Source organism: Vulpes lagopus, chromosome 21, assembly GCF_018345385.1.
Source record: "Vulpes lagopus strain Blue_001 chromosome 21, ASM1834538v1, whole genome shotgun sequence".
Taxonomy (NCBI): Eukaryota; Metazoa; Chordata; class Mammalia; order Carnivora; family Canidae; genus Vulpes; species Vulpes lagopus.
The window spans coordinates 33,957,920-33,981,993 of NC_054844.1; the positions used below are offsets into that span (position 1 = coordinate 33,957,920).

General features: G+C 39.3%; 1 protein-coding gene across 3 annotated transcripts in view; it reads right to left on the reverse strand.

Annotated features, from left to right (window-relative positions):
- GXYLT1 (glucoside xylosyltransferase 1) overlaps nucleotides 1-17,370 on the reverse strand; it is a 55,118-nt gene extending 37,748 nt beyond the window's left edge. For 2 of the 3 annotated variants that reach the window (XM_041736554.1, XM_041736551.1), the window contains exons 1-2: nucleotides 17,080-17,370; nucleotides 7,056-7,148 (exon numbers count right to left, since the gene is read on the reverse strand). In XM_041736554.1, the coding sequence (XP_041592488.1) occupies nucleotides 7,056-7,148; nucleotides 17,080-17,300 (314 nt within the window). In that variant the 5' untranslated portion in view covers nucleotides 17,301-17,370. The remainder of the gene's footprint in view (nucleotides 1-7,055; nucleotides 7,149-17,079) is intronic. The other variant, XM_041736553.1, reaches the window with a different exon arrangement.
- Nucleotides 17,371-24,074: the final 6,704 nt, after the last annotated feature.

The window sequence follows — 24,074 nt, forward strand, 5'->3', positions numbered from 1 at the left end:
TGATTCTATAAATGAGGTTCTTTAAAACATTAAAACAGTTTTTAAGAAAAAGAAACCTCCCCCAGTTAATTCACCAAGTTAAACATTATTACATTACCGTTAATAGTATTACATGAGGAAGTCACATACAAAGTATTCTTACAAGAATCATTATTTACTATACCAGAAATAGTGGTGATATTTCATTCAAGGTTAAGATGATCATTAATATACAGCGTGAGGTACGTACTTTGCTTTCAAATTTGTATTCATCTACCAGGAATTAAATTTTATGAATCATCTGAAGCAGGGAACAATAGTGTAATTTTGCACATGGCTATCTAATTGTGCAAACATTTATTTCAGACCTAACACAGTTTATCCTTTCCTCACAACACCTGCTGTGCCACTTCCTTCACATAGATAGTGTTAGCAATATTTATGTCTTTTTAAAGCTCTGTTCTTTTCCATTGTCAGCAATTAGAAAGAAGTAGTAGCTGCTCCCTTGGCAGCACCCTCTGTTTCCCTCTTTTCTGTTAGTCCCTTAGTTTATAACACTTAAATACTATCTGAGTGGAGACTAGCTACACCCTCTCTACCTAAAACAAGGTGATGTGCACCCAGTTCATCTCAAAGCAGTGGAAGTCACAATGATAAAAGTAAAAAAAAGACAAGGCAATCAAAACACACAACAATTTCACAGAGCTCTAAATTATCTCATCTTTCAGGTAAATGCTTCCATACTTTAGAATTGACAATAGGCTTGGATTGCTTAACTGATCATAACTAGATCCTGTCTCAAAGCTAAAAGCCCAAAGATTTAAAAAGTAAGCCAGAATAGTCATGTGCTGTTTTGCACAGATTTCTCTACACACACAAACAAGAAGTATGATAAAACTTTAATATAACTTAATAAAACTTTCTTAAGAAAGTTTATTTTCTTATTTCTTAAGAAAATAAGTGAAATGTTCTTCAAGTTTAAAAAAAAAAAATCCCTCTAAAATCAGTACCAGGGATGACTGTTCCCAAGCCTTTTAACAAGACTTGTGTTAGTCACACTGCCAGCACTTCCTCCATCAATTTCTATGGAAGGAATATTATCAACTACATTACATTTGCTTTTGGTTATGTGTCCATTTTTAGCAAAAGCATTATATACAGTATAGACTCTAACACCTAAAATGATAAATCATAAAGATGTCATTGCCTACCACCCTGTCCCTAGTCCCCAAGAACAGGAAGTAACTGCAACTCAAAAAAATCTAAAGTAACCTTCCACCACTAGAGGAAGGGAGAACTAAAACCTTCTAATAAGGTATAGGGAAGCAGCAGCCATTCAAGTAGTTTTGGTCCCAAAATGATATAAATCTGGAATGACATAATCTTGTCTGTAAAAATGTGCTATATTTTAATCACAGTGTGAATAAGAGAAAAGTCTCTGTGGATTTAAAGAAGTATTATCCAAAAGGTCATTTTTAAGTCAAACCTATTTTTCTAGAGATATATGATTAGATGAAATTCTACAGGTAATTCAAACATAATACTTGAATGCTTTCATGGCTAAATATGGCATAACCTGAGTATCAATAGGAATTATGACTGTAATGAATGATAACACATAAAAGAAAATGAATCCATCAGTCTAGAAAGATACTAGAAGAAGGGGTTGAGGGGAGGGGGGAATCCTTCTTTAAAAACAAATATCAAGGGATCCCTGGGTGGCTCAGTGGTTTAGTGTCTGCCTTCGGCCCAGGGCATGATCCTGGAGTCCCAGGATCGAGTCCCACATGGGGCTCCCTGCATGGAGCCTGCTTCTCCCTCTGCCTGTGTCTCTGCCTCTCTCTCTCTCTCTCTCTCTCATGAATAAATAAATAATTTTTTTAAAAGAGTATTTTGGGGGATCCCTGGGTGGCTCAGCGGTTTAGCACCACCTTCGGCCCAATAAAATCTTAAAAAAAAAAAGTATTTTAGATGATAAATTCTAATACAAACACTATTAACAGATTTCTAAAACTCAGGAATACACTTATTTTTTAAATATTTTTTTAAAGATTTTATTTATTCATGAAAGACACACAGAGAGAGAGAGGCAGAGGCACAGGCAGAGGGAGAAGCAGGCTCCATGCAGGGAGCCCGACGTAGGACTTGATCCCGTGTCTCCAGGATCACACCCTGGGCTGCAGGCGGCACTAAACCACTGCGCCACCGGGGCTGCCCCAGGAATACACTTATTTTAAGTAACATTTCTGTTATGAAGAAATCCTAACAATTTGTCTTCTTTTTTTTTTTTAATTTAGACAGCACAAAAAGCTTTCAGGGCGTTCTTCAGCCTAGTGTTCTTCCTATAAAAGAAAACAATGTATAATAATATTCAGACCAAGAATTAGTATTATAAAGAAGTATCCAAAGTCCAACTAACCAATTAAATTTGTGATAATCTCAACTAAAAATTGTTATGAACCATTTTTAAAAACTGTCAGTTGAACAAAATGGAAAACTATATTCGGAAACATTAACGGCAATTCCTTTTATGTATAGCTTAAAAACAAAATGTTTTTCCTCTCACTATAAAAAAGAGTGTTGAGTTATCATACTAGGTTGAAAACTAAAGAGTTGTATATGATCACTTTTGAAACAAAATACAATACTTGAAAAAATCTTTAGGATTTTACATATAGCATAAAAAAGAAAATCTAAAAATCTAACATGAAATATAAGTACTAACTGCTAAAACATATTTTTAAATAATCTACACAGGGACATTCGGGTGGCTCAAAAGTTGAGCATCTGCCTTTGGCTCAGGGCATGACCCTGGAGTACCCGGATCAAGTCCCACATCGGACTCCTTGCATGGAGCCTGTTTCTCCTCCCTCTGCCTGTGTCTCTGCTTCTCTCTCTCTGTCTCTCTCATGAATACATAAATAAAATCTTTTAAAAATAAATAAATAATCTACACAAGTATAGCTCTAAAAACTAGCATGAACCACTTAAAGTAATACATGTAACATTAAATTCATCTGTAATCAGGGGTTCCATAAATTAAGAATCAATTCCTATCATAAAGATTAAATATTTTGAAAGCTCAAGTCACAAAAAAATTAGTACATTAAAACAGAATTTTAAGAAAATAATACTAAATAATTATACTAAAATTAAGAGCTTGCTTAGAGGTGCTTAGAGGTGCCTGGCTGGTTCAGTAGAGCATGCAACTCTTGACCCTGCGGTTCTGAGTTCCAGCCCAGTGCTGGGCCAAGAGCTTACTTAAAAAAAAAGAGAGAGAAAGAGAGAGAGAAAGAAATAAGTAAAATAAAAAATGAACCTAGGAAGGTATTTGAAATCAATGGCAAAAGCAGAATATATTATCCTAGGAGATTAAAAAATAAGCATTAAAACTCAAGGGGTAAATGTCAATACAGAAAATATATAGAACAAAGATTAAGCTCAACAAATATGGAAATACGTTTAACAAAAAAAAATCAACAAAATATAAATCAGTAATACTCTATCATTTTACTCTAATACATGCTAAAATTGTAACTCTTAATAATGCTAAGCTCATGGTGACATCAGTACATTCACACAATGCTGGTACAGACTTAAATCCATATAATTTTTTAGATCACAACTTAGTAAATATAATTCATTCTCTTTAATGAATATTTGAACTTCTTTCATATGCTGGACAATGGGGATAAGTAAAAAAGCCACAATCTTGACCTCATACAATTTACAGCCAATTGCAAAAATACAGAATTTTCAAAGATTTAATGGGAAAGCATGATAACTGCTTAAATAGAAAAAAACAATAGATTGTTAAGGAAGCTCACTATACAAACATCAAAATTAGTCTGGAAGTGTTGGGGAAAGTCATTAGTTATTTACTGGTTGCAAAGCACCTTGCTCGGTATGGGGCTTGAACGATGAACACCACACGGTATCCATCTGCAAAGCCAACAGTCTGGAGGATTCACAACCACAACAGATGCATAAATATAGTGACAAAGAGGGAGAAGCAGTGGGTAGGGAAGTGAAATCATTGGAAAAGACGTGATGAGCATGATAATTAAAGGGCTAGGAAGCAAGAGGTTATCAGGAGCAACAGCGTGAAAGGAGCTAGATAGAAGAGTCACTGTGTACTGACACGAAGAAAGTCAGTCATAAACCAGCAATCAAAACACAGATGAGGAAGATGTGAGAAGCCAGATCATGTACTCAGGTTTGAACAAGAGAGTCTGAGGCATCTGAATCAACAAGGTTAAAAAATGACCAAAATGCAGCTGGAAACACAGTTCTGGAGCTCAGAAAAGAGCTCTGGAGTAAAGACACCATTTAAAAAGATTATCCAGGGAGTGGAGAGAGAAAAGAGCAGAGTCCCAAGGAACATTAATATGGAGGAGTCAGGTCAGGAGAGAGAAGTCCAGAAGCAGAGAGATCAAGGATCTGAGACCCTTGTCTTAAGAGCCAAAGACTGACAGAGTTGAAAGAAAGAGGAAGTGGTAACCAATGTCAAAAGGACCAAAAAAAGTAAGACTGGGCCCCAGAAGAACAATTCAGAGGTCAGAGGTAACCTCACGGTGGGGGAGTGAGGTTAGTCATGGTAGTCAGTGCTGCTCAGGCAGGTTGAGACAGAAAGTTCTTCTGTTGTTGTTTACGGGGTATAAAGTTAGTAGATACTCTCAGAAGAAGTCTTGCTGGTGAAAAGAAACAGTGAACACAAAATGCTCGAAGGAAAAAAGGGTGGAGTGCAAGCTGTTGTAGAAAGTTTGTGTTTGGTTTTGTCTCAGTAACAGAAAAGACGGGAGAGGCGTGAGCATTCTGACAAACTGCTGGGAGGCAATCAGGTTGGTCAGGAAATGACTAAAGCAAATGCAGATATGAATTACTAAAGGCCTATGCACAAAAAAAGCAATTTTTCTTTTTTATGTTATTTTATGTTCACTGTGTAAATTAATTGGGAGGAAATACTTCCCCAAATAAGCTTTGATCAAAATCAAAGTTCTAAGGTATAAAGAATTCCAATCGGGAAAGCTAGGACAGGCCCGGGAGTTAAACGGTGCCAGCTCAGGGCTCACTGTTGCCTGGCGGAATGTAGACCCAAGGCTGGTAGTAGCCGGGAGTTTCAAAGACGCTTTACCAGGTGGGCAGACAAGCTCTAAGAGTCAGGCAAAGCCGAATCATTACTGCAATGCACGGAGAGAATGACAGGGCAATTGCATGGCATTTCGGCTTGTCTGCATATTCAAGCAGAGTAAACGTGAGAGATCCCAAGTTCTAAGTAAGAAACTAAGTTTGAGAGATTTTACACAGTGATTTGATACAATTAACAAAATGTTACACTCACTACACATACAGATATATACTATGGACTTAATATTAGGAGTAGGGTGTGTAAGAGAAAAGCGTAACTTTTAAAATCTCAAATTTAGAAAAGTAACCAGCACAAGGGTTTACAACATTATGTATCGATCCACATGTAATTCCTTCAAGGAATATTGGGAGCATTAGGAAAAGCCAAAACAAGAGAAATAATGAGCAGAGGCTCCAGGACTCAGACTAGATCAACTTCCCTGGAGTACTCTGCAGTCAGTGGAAGGGGAGGGAAGATTATTTCTCATGTTGAATAATAATGAGTAACATACAAAAGGACTTGGGTTGTATAAATCAAACTATGTATAAGTTTTCAAGCTTACACAGCTTTCAGAGTGAGCAGACTTATGTCACAAGGCTGGATATAGCAAAGTGGTGCTTGTTAGCAAACTTTTAGAAGAATAAAAAATATGGAGCTTCAATTCTCCAAATTTCTGAACAAGCTAAAGGGTAATATCTTCAAAAAGTCAGTTTTTAAAAGTTTGAATAATCTGATTTAACTGACTCATATTAGAATTTCAATCACCCCATCTTTTCCATAGCAATCAGATATAATTAAAAAAAATGGATTTCAAGGATTCCTTCCCAGTTGTCCATAGAAAGTATAATGTAACAAGAATCAAGAATATAAAAACATATACTACTAATATATATAAAGAATGTAGTTCTTACCACCTAGAATATTTTATCTCCTGTTCTTGAGCCTGGCTAATTTCCATGTTCCCCATGCATCGCTCCCACCAGGAAGCATTCCCTGTTGCTTTAAGATGATCCCGACTGATGACTCACTTCTTTCTCCCATCATCACAGCTACAATTTGTCACCCTCTATCTTTATGTCAGGTTTACTAGTGGGAAGCTCCTATAGAATGCAAGTTCCAGAAGGACGGAGCCAAATTAACTAGACTCAGAGTCTGGTTCTAAGCACGTGGCACTGGACCTAGCAAATAGAATGAGTAGAATTAAAATTTAAATGAATCATAAAAACAGTGAAAATAGGTAGCTCTCAAAGAAACTTTACTCTCAGGAAGGGCATCTCAGGCTACTGCCTCAGTATCCCCTGCCACTATGTCACAGAGACAATCTAATAGCCCATTCCTACAAACACTTCTTTCACTGAAGGTGAGAATAACATCTAAGGCCTTCATTATCCAGAGCCACGCACAAAGCCAAATTAGTCAGCAAATACAAGGTCAATAAACAATGTCACGTCAATACTTGCTCCTTCATTAACACTTATTTTTACCCTCTCATTCCTCAATATTCAATTTATCTGCTAATAACCAACCTAATCCTTCCCCGGTTGTCCCCATCCACTTACAAAAAGGTTTTTTAGCATATCAGCTTTAAAGTAGATTAAATATATATGGCTGTAAATGTCAAGGGAAGACTATCTTAATCACCTGTTTAACACTTTATCACCCAGTTACCTAAAACCATATCATAAATGCTCCTAAGAATAATTTACCTTAATAACACCTAAAAAAAAGAGCATTTTAGCCACAGTATATACTAAAAATTAATTATAAGAACTACAAAATAGAAAGAAAAAAAAAAAAAGAAAACCCAATTAGAAAACGAATTATTTGTACTAAGACAATATTAAATTACAGGAAAAGAAACATTTTTGTGTCCCATTACAGTAAAAAATGTACTAAGCACTATCTAATCTTACCTACACTGATCTACCAATTAAATTTAGGTGCCTACCTAAAAGCCGCTTCCCAAAAGCAGTTCATTCCACAAACATCAGAGGGCAGCATCCAATAGGGATTCCAGTAACACAGAGAGAAATCTTTACACCTAACAGAGTAAGACAGAAATAGAGAGTCCTAAGTGAGTATTTTGGTTTAAAACTAACAAAGAATTTACTTAATAACATAATAACTTACTGTTCTATTTTACAGCAACAAAACTGCAAATCCAACACACGCCTAAGGTAACTTGAGGAGTTTTGGAAATTTCTCCCTTATTCAAGGTATCATTATTTTAAATAGGACTTTAAAATCATTAGGCAGGTTATAGTACAGACTGAAAAACCATTTCCTAGTCAGGAACTCTCCAAATATATTAAAATCCCCTCCTCAGATGACATAGAAGATATGAGAATACTTCTAAAATTTTCCTTTGTGTACTACACAGATTCTCCTCAAATAAAATCCATTTTAGCTAAACAAAATAGTTGCTTATCCTGGAGCAAAATTAAAATGCCACAAATACTGACAGAAAAGGAAGAGAGGATCTTTGAAACTTTTTAAATTAATCTTCAATTCAAGCTAGTTGTATAGTGCTTTAAACTGGAAATAAAAAAAAAAAGAAAAGAAAAAGAAAGCACGCTGATATCCATGGCTCAGTTTCATTTTGTACATTATCTTAGTTTTGCTATATTGCCCAAGCTAAAATGGACGATTACATGTAGTCTTTGCTCTTAGATTGCAGGTTGGAGCTCAGCAACAATAGCCATAACATCTCACCTTACAAAAAGTATGTTTTTCATTGTTACTACTTTTCAAAACAACAGTCTGAAATTCACTGCAGTGAGGCCTTGATACTAAAGCAAATATGTAATCCGGGTGAGTCACTAAACCAGGTCACCTCATTTCCCCTCACCATATAACTTTTTCTCTCTTGCTATAAATTCAATTATGTTACTGTTCTTGCAGCAAAGGGTCTATGAAATTTCATATTTGCAAAGATTTCTGATCAAACCTCTCATTTCAAATGCTAACAGTCTAGGACAGAGCATCTCTCTGCAGGCTGCACAGCAAAATCACCCAGAGCCCCATACCAGACCTATTAAATCAGAATCTCTGAGAACAGAGTGGGGCACAGATGGTTTTTTAAATGTTACCTAAATAATTCTGTATACTATTGCATAAAAACCTACAAAGCCAGGATTTTAAAATCAACAGAAAAAAGTTACATTGTAGGGGAACCTGGGTGGCTCAGTCGGTTGGGCACTTGCTCTCTCTCTCTCTCTCTCTCTAATAAATAAATCTTTTTTTTTAAGTTACACTGTAATTTGGTTTTCTTTTACATGGTCATCATTTTGAAGCCAGCATATCTTAATTTAAATGGTTGATAAAGCAGGGAGAAAAATATATATATATACAGACCAGTAAAACCCACGACTCGATCAGGAAATGTTTGTCCCTTCCCAGGCATGGTTATGGATGTTTTAAGTCTTGCATTTCCATAGTAGAGAAAGCTCTGTGGTGGTGAACAGCTAACACAGAGCTCTTTCCAGATGCAAGAACTTTCACATCCACTTAAGCCTCACAACAAACTTGTTCAAATAGAGATCTCCATCTTTCATATTCAGACTTCACCATAGCTTTCTTTCAACAAATCCACAATTTATTTATACTCAGCACCTACAGTGCACCTTTGTTCCAGGAAGGACATAACTCATCTGGTTATTCCATCTCGTGATATCAAACCTCATAGCAGTAGAAAATGGAAAATGAAGTCTCAAGGAAAATGACTAAATTCTTCCATAAAAATTGCATAGTAATACCATTTTCTGCCTCAACTTGCCTCAACTTCTATCTCCCAGACCTAGGCAACCACAAATCTATTTTGTCTCTATAGCTTTACCTGTTAAAAATACTTCATACAAACGAAATCATACAATATGTGGTCTCTTGAGTCTGACTTCCTTCAATCTCTTAAATATATTTCAAAGCTCATCTACTGTAGCATTTATCAGTACACTTCACTTCTTTTTATGCCTAAATAATGGATGGATATACCACATTTTGTTTAGTCATGCATAAGTTTTTAGACATAATTTGTGCTGTTTTCCACCTTTTGGCTATTATAAACAAGTCTGCTATGAACATTCATTTACAATTTTCCTCTGTGCATATGTTTTCAGTTCTCTTGCATATATACCTACAAATGATACTGCTAGATCTGTAATCACTATAAAGTAATTAATGCAGATGAAACTGTAGGAGAAAAGTCCAGTTTTAGGTAATTTTCTTAACTATAACTTAATGTCAGAAAACACAGTTTTTATAAGGGATGTTTTTCTGTCTTTCTTTAACAGAAATATAAAACAGGGCAGCCCGGGTGGCTCAGCGGTTTAGCGCCACTTTCAGCTCAGGGTGTGATCCTAGGGACCCAGGATCAAGTCTCACATTGGGCTCCCTGCATGGAGCCTGCTTCTCCCTCTGCCTTTGTCTCTCCCTCTCTCTCTCATGAATAAATAAATAAAATCTTTAAAAAAAAAAAAAAAAAAACATATGCACTAGTGAGTACACATACCATTTACTTTTTTTCTAAAATCATAAAACACTGATGTGCTGCTGGCAAGAGGTAGCATAATTTAATGCTTATTTCACAAACTTATAATCTCTTACTTATGAAAAAATGGTTTTAAAGATTGAGAGTAGGGCAGCCCGGGTGGCTCAGCGGTTTAGCACTGCCTTCAGTCCAGGGCGTGATCCTGGAGACCCCGGATCGAGTCCCACATTGGGCTCCCTGCATGGAGCCTGCTTCTCCCTCTGCCTGTGTCTCTACCTCTTTCTCTCCTCTGTGTTTCTCATGAATAAATTAAATCTTAAAAAAAAAAAAAAAAGATTGAGAGTAGAAATTCATTATGTATTTATGTAATTCCAAGCAAAGACTGGGGAAAAAAAAACAACTAATTTGGAGATAGATAGCAACTGTACTTTCAGGCCAGAAAAAAAAATAAAGTTAAAAAATATTGAGAAAGTAAAGACAGTTATCCAAGTTCTGGGTATTAGTGTCTTTTGCTTTTATTCCTTAAAACTATTGGAGGGGCACCTGGGTAGCTCAGTTGGTTAAGTGTCTGCGTTTGGTTCAGGCCATGATATTTGGGTCCTGGGATGGAGCCCTGCATCAGGCTCCCTGCTCAGCAGAGTCTGATTTTCCCTCATCTTCTGCTCCTCCCCATCACCTCACCCCTAACCTACCTTGGCTTGTGCTCTCTCTCTCAAATAAATAAATACAATCTTAAAAAGAAAAAAAAAACTATTGGAAATGGAATATTAGAAATATAGTACTACATTCAAAGAGCTAATTCTATCAAATACTTTTTAATGGGGCAAAATTGCAGGCTGAGCTTAGTGGGTATATCTTCAGTAAACAGTGACATCCAAGATCAATGAGGCCCATAAACACAAATCTTCTTCATTGTGGAATAAATTGAAATAAAACTACTATGACTCATCCTCAAATTTCATATGGCATAATGTTTCTTTTCTTTTTTAAGATTGTATTTATTGGGGGGGGGGGAGCACTCGCAAGCACAAGCAGAGGGAGGGGCAGATGCAGATTCCCCACTGAGCAGGAAGCCCCATAGAGGACTCTATCCCAGAACCATGGGATCATGATCTGAGCTGAAGGCAGAGGCTTAACTAACTGAACCACCCAGGCATCCCTGGCATAATGTTTCTAGTTCTAGGTGGCTTGTCTACAAAGTAATCAAGGGGTAGCAAAAGGGATCTTGTGGTGGTAACACAGTTGTGTTTGTGGGGGGTGGTTACACAAATTTACACATGTGATGAAACTGCATGAAACTACACAAATGCGTATGAACCCATGTAAAACCGGTGATATCTGAATACAGTCTATAGGCTGTACAATATCCATTTCTGGGGTTACGATATTGTACTATATTGATATACATTCCAAATGTAGTAGTATGTACTAGGCTCATTTAAAATCCTACTATTAGGGGTAACAGTGAGTAATACAAGTGTGTCTCTGAAAGTTCCTGTGAATTTACAGTTATTTTAAAAATTTTTCTTAAATGATCAAAAACAAAATTCCCAAAAATTTCAGTACTTGAAGAATTCAGAGATTTCATGCTCAGGATTAAGCAGAGCCTTTAACTATATAAACTCCCCTCAATAACAGTTCTCAAACTTAAAGTTTACTTAAATTTGATAACAGAAGGTCTTTTATACTTTTAAATTAACCTGAATAATGTACTTTTCATTTCAAAACATCTATGATAGTCATTAGGCTTTAGTGAAAAACCATGCACACCTTACAGTCAGGGATAAGTTTAGGCATATCCAGCAAAGGAATGTAGAACTCTGAAGTGCTGCGAGCCACCAATGCAACCTCAAAGCACAGATACCTGCACCGTGACTGTGGCAAGAAAAACAGAGACGCTCTCAACCACACTAAAGACCATTCCCATGATACTGACAAATCACCATTATTTGAAGATCAGTACCTGGGTCACTCATTTTCTTTCTTTTTTTTGGAGGGGGGGGGGGTCACTCATTTTCAACTAAAAATTGTCTCCAGACAACTTAATTTCTAGCTCTGTCTGGTCTTCATTTCTTTTTCTTAAATCTCTAGTTTCATGAATACTCAGTACAAAAAGGACTCCTTACATACAAATGGAAGTGAACAATTACTTATCCATTTCCAAACTCAGCATCATATTGTACCCAACTCCCTCCTGCAGGAAAAAACAAAAACCAAAAAAACTGGATTAAAGATTTAAATGTCAAAAAAGTTGGGGGGAAAATCCACTGGTAGAAAGTTTTCCTATACATACACATAACAAAGGTAAAAATGGTAAAGGAAAAAACTGACAATCTAAATACATAAAAATTTTAAGCTTCATATGGCATACACACAAGTTAGTTAATATGGGGAGGGGGAGTATTTTCAACAGGTATGGCACAGATAATAATTTTAATGTATTCAAAGAGATTTTTAAATCAAAAGTACACATCATTTTTATTAGCCTAATCAGTTTCCCCTCCAACAACACAGAACAAAATAATAATTTTAATTAATTAATTACTAGTCAGGTTTGTGCTAAGCACTTTACAATCATGTGAAGTATGATACTCACTGATCTAAAATACAAGTGCAGCATATTGGTTTTACATAAGACGTCTCTGCATGAACAAAACAGAAACGAAGGTGGTTTTAGTAAGTAATTTGTCTCATTATTCACTATCTGAACTTCTCTCTTCAAAAATGACTTCAGGAGAGAGAGAAAACATTTTCTCTCAATAAAAACAGTAGTATGAAAATAGTGGTCAAACCTTTCTCAGCTAAATTAGTGGCTCTCAATCTTTGGGACACATATCTAAAACACAGATTCCCAGACCCTACTAACAGGCACCTGGTTTAAGCAGGTCTGGACTGCAGACTAAGGGAAAGGATTTTTTCCCAGAAGTCAGAAATTGAAAAAAATATTGATTAAAATGTAAATGACTGAGGAGCCCCTCGGTGGCTCAGGCGGTTGGGCACCAGACTGAGATTCAGCTCAGGTCCCAATCAAGCCCAGAGTTGGGCTCTGCTCTCAGCAGGGAGTCAGCTTGGATATTCTCTCCCTCTGCCCCTTCCCCTGCTTGCACATATGCATGCTCGCTCTCTCTCTCAAATAAATAAATCTTTTTTAAAAAGATTTATTTATTTAGAGAGAGACAGCACGCAAGAGGGAGAGGGAATCCTTGAGCAGATTCCCCAGACTCCCTGCTGAGCAAGGAGCCCAACTGGGGCTCAATCTCAGGACCCCATGATCATGAATGAGGTCCTGAGCAAAGGCAAGGGGTTTGAGCCACTCAGGTGCCCTAAATAAATAAATCTTAAAAAAAATTTTTTTTAATATAAATGATTCAAACCATCACCATATTAACTACAGTTTTACTGTGCTAGATACCATATTCAATCATCTATTCAAGCTACTTCATTTCAATTGAAATGAACATGAATACAGAGTACCATACCCTTACCTCTAATCTAACTGATGAAATGTATTCAGGGTTCACAGAGCCAAGAATGTGGTAAAGCTAAAGTCTGTCTCCAAAAGCCCTGAAAATGCTCAGTACATCCTACTAGTGTCACAAGATCCAGGAGAAATGAGAACTCGATGTCCTCACCAGTAAGGTGACTTGACACACAAAGAGCATGATGGGTCCAGAAATGGTTATCACTCAAATGCTTAGTAGTTTCTGGATTCCTCACTTCACACTGCCCTAACAGCCACAACAGGACAAGATCTTGATGATCACCATCGAGATTCATCAGTGAAATGTGAGAATTTAATCATTCTGAGCAACTGAAGTCACAAAATAGTCTAATTCCTTGTACAAAAGTCCTGTATTTATATTGAATGACTTAGTCTGTCCACATTGAAGAGCTCAAAAAGTTTCTCTATGTGGAAGAGCCACTGCCTAGCCAGAATTCCCCTCTTTAAGATACCACTCCTCTCCAACACCAATCATGTTATCCTGTCCACCACAAGAATGGAATGTGCAAGTGACAGAGCCAGAGAATCAGAGGTCACCATCCCAGACAACACTGACTAGTCCCTGGATGGACACATGACACAAATCCAATGAGAGCCTTTTCCTAGAAAGTTTTGAGATTAAGAAGAAACACTGCAAAGACCCCATGAACAGTGGAAGAGAATAACAAAGTCCTAGTCCTTAAGGTCCCTGGAGCTGTCTGGGCATTTTCCTTTCAATCTTTCTCCTGCCAGCAACCCATGTAAGTCTATAAATATCTGTTTTGCTTACATCAGTTGTATTGGATTTTAATCACTGATAACTAAGGTTCTATTTATAAATTAACTAAGGTAATATTATATACACTTTACAGGTGAGAAAACTGAAGCAGAGATGTAGTCAAGGTTTCACAGCAGAGACAGAAAGAGAACAGGTTTGTCTGACTCTAAGATATGTTTTTTAAATATCAAAAAATAATGGATTCAAACAGGAGGCACTAATAAATAGATTTCACTGAAAAATTGTTCCTAACATTTTAGGAATTATACTCTGAGAACTTGGAAGGACCTTTCAAAGTAATTTATTGTCATGGAATTCCATGCAATAAACACTTTCTATAAGATTTGGGCAATACAACCTACTGGGCATAACCTAGATTCCATATTTTAAACGAATGAGAGAAATAACAGCTAAAGTTTTCAGATAAGACTGCTTCAAAAAAAGTAAGCATGCAACGATAATTAAGTCCTACCAAATAAAAGGAAGTTGTCGCCTGCCTCATATCCTATATTCACCAACAAACACTACATACACTAGATTCTTATCACAGAAGCTTTACGGAAAGAGCCTTAAAGATTCAAAGAATACAGTCCTGGTCCAATAACTGATACCTTCTGGACCCTGGTCAAATGATTTATACAGCTTTTTAGTTGACTTGGACACATCAAACTTAAAATTTCAGTAATAGCTCTATAAAGTAGTTATTAACACTGAAGTGCTGGGGTTCCTGGCTGCTCAGTCAGTAGGATACATGACACTTGATTTTGGGGTTGTGAGTTCCAGCCCCACGTTGGACACAGAGATTACTTTTGAAAAAAATTACCGAGGTGCTTATTCTAAATTTCAAATAAAGCAAGGTTTGACGCTGCCTGCAGCCCGGGGTATGATCCTGGAGACCCGGGATCAAGTTCCACCTCAGGCCCTGCATGGAGCCTGCTTCTCCCTCTGCCTGTGTTGTGTCTCTGTGCCTCTCTCTCTCTGTGTGTGTGTCGCTCATGAATGAATAAAATCTTAAAAAAAAAATCAGCTAGCCAAGCGAATTTACAAAAATCACAAAATAAAGTATAAATGCCTGAGACAAAGCACTACAAATGAATGTCACTCTACCAAATTGAAATCTAATAGTAGGGCAGCCCGGGTGGCTGAGTGGTTTAGCGCCGCCTTCAGCCCAGGGTGTGATCCTGGACACCCAGGATCGAGTCCCACGTCGGGCTCCCTGCATGGAGCCTGCTTCTGCCTCTGCCTCTCTTTCTGTTCCTCATAAATATTTTTAAAAAAGAAATCTAATAGTAATCTTAGTCCAAATTTCATCAAGTGTTTTAAAATGTTGCTTCCTGGGATCCCTGGGTGGCTCAGTGGTTTAGCGCCTGCCTTCGGCCCAGGGCCTAATCCTGGAGACCCAGGGTTGAGTCCCATGTCGGGCTCCCTGCATAGAGCCTGCTTCCCCCTCTCTCTGTCTCTCATGAATAAATAAATAAAAATCTCAAATAAAATAAAACCTTGCTTCCTTACACTACTACCCCAATACAAAAATGATTCCCCCCCCCCCGCCCCATCATTTCAAATGCTCCACAATCACATAACAGACCACAGACCGCTTTTCCTGACCCTCATTTTTCATGAGCTGATCCAGGTCTTCAGTCCCCACCTCTCCCAGGGCAGATAACTGGAGACTTGACAAGCCTGATTGGAAGCAGTTCTGCTTTTTTAAGAAGGGAGTCAGGGGGATCCCTGGGTGGCGCAGCGGTTTGGCGCCTGCCTTTGGCCCAGGGCGCGATCCTGGAGACCCGGGATCGAATCCCACATCAGGCTCCCGGTGCATGGAGCCTGCTTCTCCCTCTGCCTGTGTCTCTGCCTCTCTCTCTCTCTCTGTATGACTATCATAAATAAATAAAAATTAAAAAAAAATAAAAAAAAAAAAAAGAAGCTTTTAAAAAAAAAAAAAAAAAAGAAGGGAGTCAGGGATTTATTTGCCTGCCTGTAATCAAATCATGGGGTAAAATCACGGCAATCCAGCTTTCCCATGCTTCCCCTTCCACTGTGAGGAGGACCACCGAGTCGCAGAGGACTGTCACAGGGCCTGCAGCTCACCTGCCCTCCCTCCTCTCACCCACCCCACACTTTCTGATGTCCAAGCGGCCTTTGCCTCTTACTCAAGGGAGCAGGGCGAGGCCTTCCCAGAAAGGTGCCCGCACCTAAAGGGGCCTATTTTTCCAAGGAAGTGGAAACGCTGGGACCCTGCTAAGCAGCCTACGGTGCGCCGCATCCCTCCTCCCGGCCTCCCGTATAGATGCCAACTCTTGACCGTGATCCGCGCAAACCCACTTCTCAAAACACGGACTTTTGAAGAAAGCTCTCCCAGTCCCGTTTCTCTTAACTTGCTCAAGTTTCACAACAGACCGAGGTTTCCTAAAGGAAAAAATCCGCGATATGCACAAAAAAAAAAAAAAAAAAAGTGTCCGGATGTCACGAAACGACTAAGAATAAAAATTCAAGCGTTAATACCAAAAAAAAAAAAAAAAAAAAAGGTGTTAACGCCCCATTCAGGAGAGGAGGGGAAAAAAAAAAAAGAAAAAAAAAAAGAAAAGAAAAGAAATTGAACTAGGGCGCCAGCGTGAGGTTTAAATATCTCAACTTGAGCTCCATGGAAACAAGAGGGAATTCCCAGTAGCCAGACAGGCGGCAGGAGCGCTTTTGTGGGGGCACCTTTTACTTTCAATGAATTCTTTAAAAAAGGGGGCTGGGGTGGGGGGGGAGCAACTGTCAATTAAAAGTTGAAAATCAGGGGCAGCCTGGGTGGCTCCGCGGTCAAGCATCTGCCTTCGGCCCAGGGCGTGATCCCAGAGTCCCGGGGTCGAGTCCCGCATCAGGGTCCGTGCGCGGAGCCTGCTTCTCCCTCTGCCTGTGTCTCTGCCTCTCTGCGTCTCATGAATAAATAAAATATTCTAAACAATAAAAAAAAGTTGCAGATTAATTCCTATCTGTTTTAAAGAGCGCATCAGGAACGCGCCAGAGGACGGACACAAAGGGCACGGGGTGCGCTGGCGCCGGGCTCGCCCGCCGGGGGGAAGGAGGGAGGGGAGGGCCGGGGCCGGGGCCGGGGGCGGCGGCGAGGGAGCGGGAGGCGCGGGGTCGGGGCGCACCGCGGGCAGCTCGGCCCAGGCCCCGCCCCGCCCGCCCGCCCCGCCCCCGCGCCCCCGCGCCCGCCCGCGCCCGCCCGCGCGTACCTGTCGGACCGGCCGGGATGCGCGGCGGGGCCCGCGCTGCCCACCCCTCCCGCGCCGCCGCGTCCGCCGCCCGCCAGCCAGGAAGCCGCCGCGGCCTGCGGCTTCCCGCCACCGCCGCCCGCTCCTTCCTCCGGGGCCGCGGCGAGCTGGCTGAAGGCGTAGAGGAGCGAGCAGAAGCCGCAGGCCAGGCACAGCACCACGATGCGCAGGTAGCGCCGCATCGCCCCGGCCCCGCGCTCCCGCCGCCGCTCCCGCCGCCGCTCCCGCCGCCGCCGCCGCCGCCGCCGCCGCCGCGCCCGGCCGCCTGGAGCGTAGGGAGCCGCACTGCGCAGCCGCGGCCGCAACCAGTTCCTCCGCCGCCGCCCCGCCCAGAGCCCGAGGCCCCGCCCCCTGCCGGCCGCGCAGGCGCAGTGAGCGCGCCAGAGGCGGGAGCCGAGCGCTGCGGGGGCTCGCGGCAGGTGGCTCCCCGCGCTGCGCAGGACAGGTGCGGGCGAAGCGACCCGGGCGTTGGAGACCGCCGACCCCAGTTCACACTACGATTCTCCCACCTGCTACTTTGTGACGTTGAGCAACCTAAATTCTCCGGGGCATGTGTTTCCGTCTCTAAAACGGGGATCCCTTGGGGGGCTCAGCGGCTTAGCACCTGCCTTCGGCCCAGAGTGTGAGCCTGGAGTCCCAGGATCGAGTCCCGCGTCGGGCTCTCTGCATGGGGCCTGCTTCTCTCTCTGCCTGTGTCTCTGCCCCTCTCTGTCTGTATCTCTCATAAATAAATAAAAATCTTTTCTTTTTTTTAAATAAAACGCAGACAGTATCCTCATCCTAGGCTGGTTGCAAACATTAAATTGCTTAACGCACGAAAAACGCCTTGCACCTGGAAGGCATTTGATTAAGCGTTTTTCATTTCCATCCTCCTCAGCAGGGACTTCCCCAGCCTCTACGTTTGCGTAATACTGTGCGAGCCATGTTCATCCAGATATTTAATGACCACGTAATGCTGTTGAGTATGCCCATCGAGCCCCCAGCGAGCTTGTTAAAAGCATGTTCGGCTGAGGTCCTCCCTTATTGCATCTTTTTGACCTTCTTTACAACTCACATTTGCATGTCCCTAACAGTAATGTTCTCCCTAAAGGGCTTTCTCTTTAGCTTTCTTTCCATTTCTTCCCTCTCTTCATCAACTGTATTAACACTCCCTCCATTTATTGAACATTCACGAAGCACCACTATGTGCCAAGTACTTTGGGGTATAAAGACACCTAGTTGGGAGATCCCTGGGTGGCTCAGCTTTAGCTCCTGCTTTCCAACCAAGGCGTGATCCTGGAGACCCGGGATCGAGTCCCACGTCGGGCTCCCTGCTTGGAGCCTGCTTCTCTCTCTTTGCCTCTCTCTCTCTCTCTCTCTCTCTCTCTCTCGAGCAAATAAATAAAATCTTAAAAAAAAAAAAAAGACACCTAGTTGGGCATGGGGTGGGACAGTTAATAAGGACCTGAATAAATGGGACTTATAAATAAGTGTAAATAAGTAAATGAGGGACAATATATAAGTGCAATACCACGATACAGACTTTAGCATATAAGCCTGTAAAGGTGTGGGCAAACAAAAAAGAGTGATCAGTTCTACAGAGGGCATGGTCAAGAGACACTTCGTGGTAAAAGAGGCACCAGAGTCTTGGGGGGTGGGTAGGGTAAGGAATTGCAGGCTGAGGGATCAATGAAATGGGTTCTTGTGTTTGGGGAACTGTGAGAAGTTTGATACCACCAGCTAAGTGAATGCAAGGGAGGGTGTGATGAATGATAAGACTGTAGAAGTTGAAGGGGACAGATATTTGAGTGCCTTGTTTAGTATATACCAAGGAGTCTGAACTTAATCTAGCAGACAGCGGTGACCATTGAAGGGTTTTTAAGTTAGGAAGTAACATGATCACATTTGCCTTTTAGAAAACAGGTTCTGGCTCCACTGTTGGAGCCACTGTTGGAGGCTGAGACAAAGATTGAGATTGGAACCAGAAAGCAGTCACAGTGCCACAAAGTGAGGGAAAGAAGGCTTTAAATACACACACACACACACACACACACACACATCCCACACAGACTTCATGAAGAAAAATCATGCTGTTAAACTCTTCAAATTGCATTTGGAGCTTTGAAGAGTTTGGACATGAGAAACAAAGCAGGGAAATGCTTTGTATTTTAGCAGTAGTTCTCCATTTGGAATCCCTATACCAAAAACTGCTGGCTCTGTGACCATGGGAAAGTTAAATAAATAAATAAAGTTAAATAAACTTAAGCCTCAGTTTCTTCCATAAGGATTAAATTTTTTGACTCACCAGACCCCCCTCCCAAAAAAGAAAGAAAACTAGGGTGCTATCAAGATGTGTAAGTAGAATGAAAACATACACTTATTCATTCAATAAGCATTTATTGAATATATTCTACATGCCAGACAAGGGGCTAGAATGTACTGCCCTCAAAGGGAAGACAGGCAAATAAAAATAACAACAATATTAAATTAATCCTTCTACTACACCTTACAATTCTTAGAGAAATAAACTTAACGAGATACAAAGATGGATCTGCAAAAGCATATATAAGAATGGAAAATAGATTTAGAGAGAGAAAAACCAAAGGATATGGTGCCAAGAAACTAAAATAAAAGCAAGTATTCAAATAGATCAAAGATATTTAGAGATGCCTACCACAATTGTTCCCTATTTCAACTTTGTTCAACAAAGAAACTAAATGTAGGAAAAATAAAGAATAATTTAATGCCCCACAGCTTGTTAAAATACTGGAATGGCAGTTTTCATTCTGCAACAATTAATGGGACGAGCATATCCAGAAGAAAAATCATCCATATACTTGACATCAGGGTTCTGGACCATATCACGTCCCTTTAGGTTCCTTTTAATCCTGTAATTAAAAAGAAAATTCTGTTGAAAAAGTATATAAGGCATTCCAAAATAGAAATGATTTTTATATTGCCCACACAGTGTTAACTGGTTATCTTGGAGTATAATGAGCCAGGCGCATGCCCTTATGATCACTTCCAGGATTCACACGTTTTTGTATTTTTGTTTGTATGTCTTTAGGTTTTATATATTTAAGTAATGTCTATACCCAACATGGGGCTCAAACTCATGACCCCTAGATTAAGAGTCAGATGCTCTTCTGACTGAGCCAGCCAGGGGTGCCCCTGAACATTGTGATATTCTTAAAATTAATCTCAAATTATTGAAAATGATTTGAATATTTTTGATGTAGTAACAGGTATTTCTTTCATTTATTGTGTATATGTATGTACTCCTAAGTCTATTTTTCATCTCTAGACCATCCTCATAATTCTCTAGTGACAGGCTGGCCATATACAAATTTTAATCAATGCTGATCTTACCATCTTTCTGTCAAAAAGCTTAATTTAGGGGGACAAAAAGAAATCTAAAAGTAGCAATATTCATTGTTTAAATTATAGAGATAGAATTTTCCTCCATGATCTAGAAAACTCAGATTCAGAGTAACCCAGATTTCAAGAATCTTACGTTCAAAAGATTAATCTTGATTATTTTTAAAGTTCCTAGTACATTTTGAATATGTAGCAGACGTTTCATTAATGTTTTTATTATTTTCATAAATCTTCTCTTACTCTATAGCAAATTTAGGGTTCTGCTCAGCATTTCCTTCCTATTTGTCTACCTTTTAGTACTTCTTTTAAAAAAAGGAGAAGAAAAAGATATCCTCTGGGGGAAAAGATAAGTCTTTATCTTTCCAGAGTAAAGTTCAAACTTTTTTACATATCTTCACTTTATAAAGGTATATGAATAATCTGATTCAATCCTTGTAACACTTACATGAAGTAGATGTTATTTTCTTTTAGAAAATAAGGAACCTAAAATTCAGAAGTTTGTTAATCCCATCACAAATAATGAAGATCCATAATTCAAACGGAAATTTTTGAGGATCCAACACACATTTTTCCCCATTATACCTATCTCACTATGAACAAATAAATGCTACACTGAGTGATGCAAATCAGCAGTAAAAGCAAAAAGGAAAAAAAAATCTATGTTATGTGAAAATTCTTAGAGTGGTTTTGGGATTACAACAACATTTACAGAGAAATACAAGTCAGAGTAGTTGCAGAGCACAAAGAATCAGAAACTCAGATTAAAGTGAAAATCATTCTCTCTTCCAATTGGCTTCTAGTAAAATCTCTTCATTTCCCACAGTCCCATTTCCTAGAAACCTTGTTGGACTGGAGGAAGAAGTTGGAAAACAGTATTCTCAATATGAACAAAAAGTATTTCAGTTGGGTGTTCACTCAGACCAATAAATGGGGGTAAGAAGTAGAGTCAGGGATAGGGTGAAAGAGTAAAGCAATTCTCTTCATTCTCAAAAAACTCAACCATAGGCCACATGAGTCAAAAAAAAAAAATGGCAGTGGAAGACCAATGAATGGGGATACCTTAGCTCCTATATGATCCCAAATTTAGTGGGTATTTTCATGCACAAGAAAGAGAGAGGATGGAGGAGGTGGAGTAGGGAGAGGAGTAAGGAATATCCTATGGACGATCCCTATATTTCTCCCCTTCCTTCTTCAGGAACCCTCCATTCCCATTAATACAATAGTTTTTGATTTTTTATTTCTTCAATACTGCCAGTAAAAAGCTAGGTTTGCAGGGAAATTTAGTCATGAGGAAAATTAGAATTAAAACACACATGCACAAGTTCTCTAAAACCTGCCATCAATCAAGGTCATGATTAAAAGCTTAAGTAATATTTTTCCTAATCCAGGTCCCCAAAAGTTGAAGACTGAAAATAATTAAGAATTCTGATACTATCACACATCAGAAGTCCAGTCCTTAGTTGAAAAATAAAATCAGAGCACTTGTTGTTATCCATATTCCTTTCTATAAAGAAATTACATCACTAGACAACATTGTTATGTTTGGTTTCTTCTTTTCTATATTTTTAATAAGGTAAAAAATTATTTTTTTCTTCTCTGTTAAGCTCTTATTTATCTTATCCTGTCCTGGAAACATAGACTTTTTTTAAATCTTCTATTATTAAAGAACTACCTCTTGGACCAAAATTATTTTGCTCTTCTGAGAACTCAGTCTATTTTCCTAAAAAAAAAAAAAAAGCTTTCACTGCCATTTTGTCCCTTAGGAATCTTCTCCCAAACTGGTTTTACACAGTATCCCAACTCTTCTCAATCTTGTTGACCCTAAAAGTAAACAGGCACATTTCATTGTTGCTATTATTATAAATTAAGAGGATAGTGAAAATAATACAGATGAAAAACTCTAATAATGAGTCTTGGTACCCAGCTTAGTTTCTGAATTCCCTTGCTAAAAGAGTTCATGGAAATATGAAGATGAGATGGTAACTTTCAACTAAACTCCCTACTTCTAAGTAGGCCAGCAGATCTAAACCTAGACATAAGCTCAAGACCTGCCACTCAGGAATTCGAGTTGGGGAGGCACCCATTTCACTAGAACCTTACCCCAAAAAGTTCTCATTGGAACTCACATATTGAAACATACTGAAACAAAAAATTTTCCTAACTTTAAAAAAAGTATTACTATTTAGCTTTACTTTCAGAAGAGATCTGAGGAACTTTATAAGAACACCAGGAAAAATATTAAGATCAAAATCTAGAAAAATATGGATCAAGAAGATAGACATGGCACAAGAGTAAGCCTAATTTTAACCTGAGATTTCTCTCAGAAACAGAGAGCAATCAATAAATTATCTGCACTGTCCATAAGAAAAAGGCAAATTTACTCACGTGAATTAAATAAAGCCTTTACTGAAATAGATCTGAATAAAATTTCTCATTTGGATTCTGGGTAATGTTTCCTCATTATCTTCACAAAAAGGAGTAGCAGACCTTATTCAGCCAATTATTGATTTTTTAAAAACGAATATATAAAGATGATATTCTGACATGGCTCAGTCTTAACTTTGAAAATTCAAGCTGGTGTAATGAAATGGGAGCTAGCAGAACTACTACTGACACCAAACCAGTATCAGCTACAACTACCAAGATGAAATCCTAACATTTTCAGTGTGGACTTGGAGTGGATACTTAGGCCAAGTTGAGTTTCCTAGAATAAAAAAAGTGGGGGACGGGGTGGAGGTAGCAAGCACTCCTTCTGTTACTTCTGTATCTTATGTATGTGTTTTTATTGTTGCAGTGATGCCACTGTAATTACTTATTACAGATTTCTCTCTCTTTTTTTTAAGATTTTGTTTATTTGACAGGGAGAGAATGAGTTTGAGAGAGCACAAGCAGGGGGAGCAGCAGAGAAAGAGAAGCAGGCTCTCCACTGGGCAGGGAACCCAAGGCAGGGCTCAATCCCAGGACCCTGGGATCACGACCTAAACTGAAGGCAGACGCTTAACCGACTGAGCCACCCAGGAGCCCCCAAATCTCTCTTCTTCAGATGTGAGCTCCAACTGCTAGCTCAGTGCCAAGCACACAAAATATACTCAATAAATGTTCACTAAATTGAGTACTGATGTAAAGACAAACTATATCAGAGTTTAGAGTGTTAAAATAGTAAAACAGCTACTACAGTGTACAACTCCTACTGATGTGGAGAGCACACACTAAGAAATGACTCAGAACATGAAACATGTCCCAGAGCACTGAAACTTTTCAGAGCTCTACTTGATTTTTCACAGAAGTACCTGGTCTTATTATGGTATTTCATATGCTCCAAAACTGGACCATTCCACAAAGACAGGAATATCTGCACTGGCTAAATGCAAAGTTCACATTAAAAGCAACATTTAAATAATCTGCGATAGCGAGGATATGCATTCAGGAAAGTAGTGTTCATACAATTCAAGGTAAAAATTCTCTATGACAGCTTTCTAAAATGAACTGGTTTTGAAGGAAATTGTTCTGAAGCTATTACACATATTGCTGCCCTAGTAAACGTAGCTGAAACTTAAATGACTGAGTCATTATGAGGAGGAATCACAGAACATTTTTTA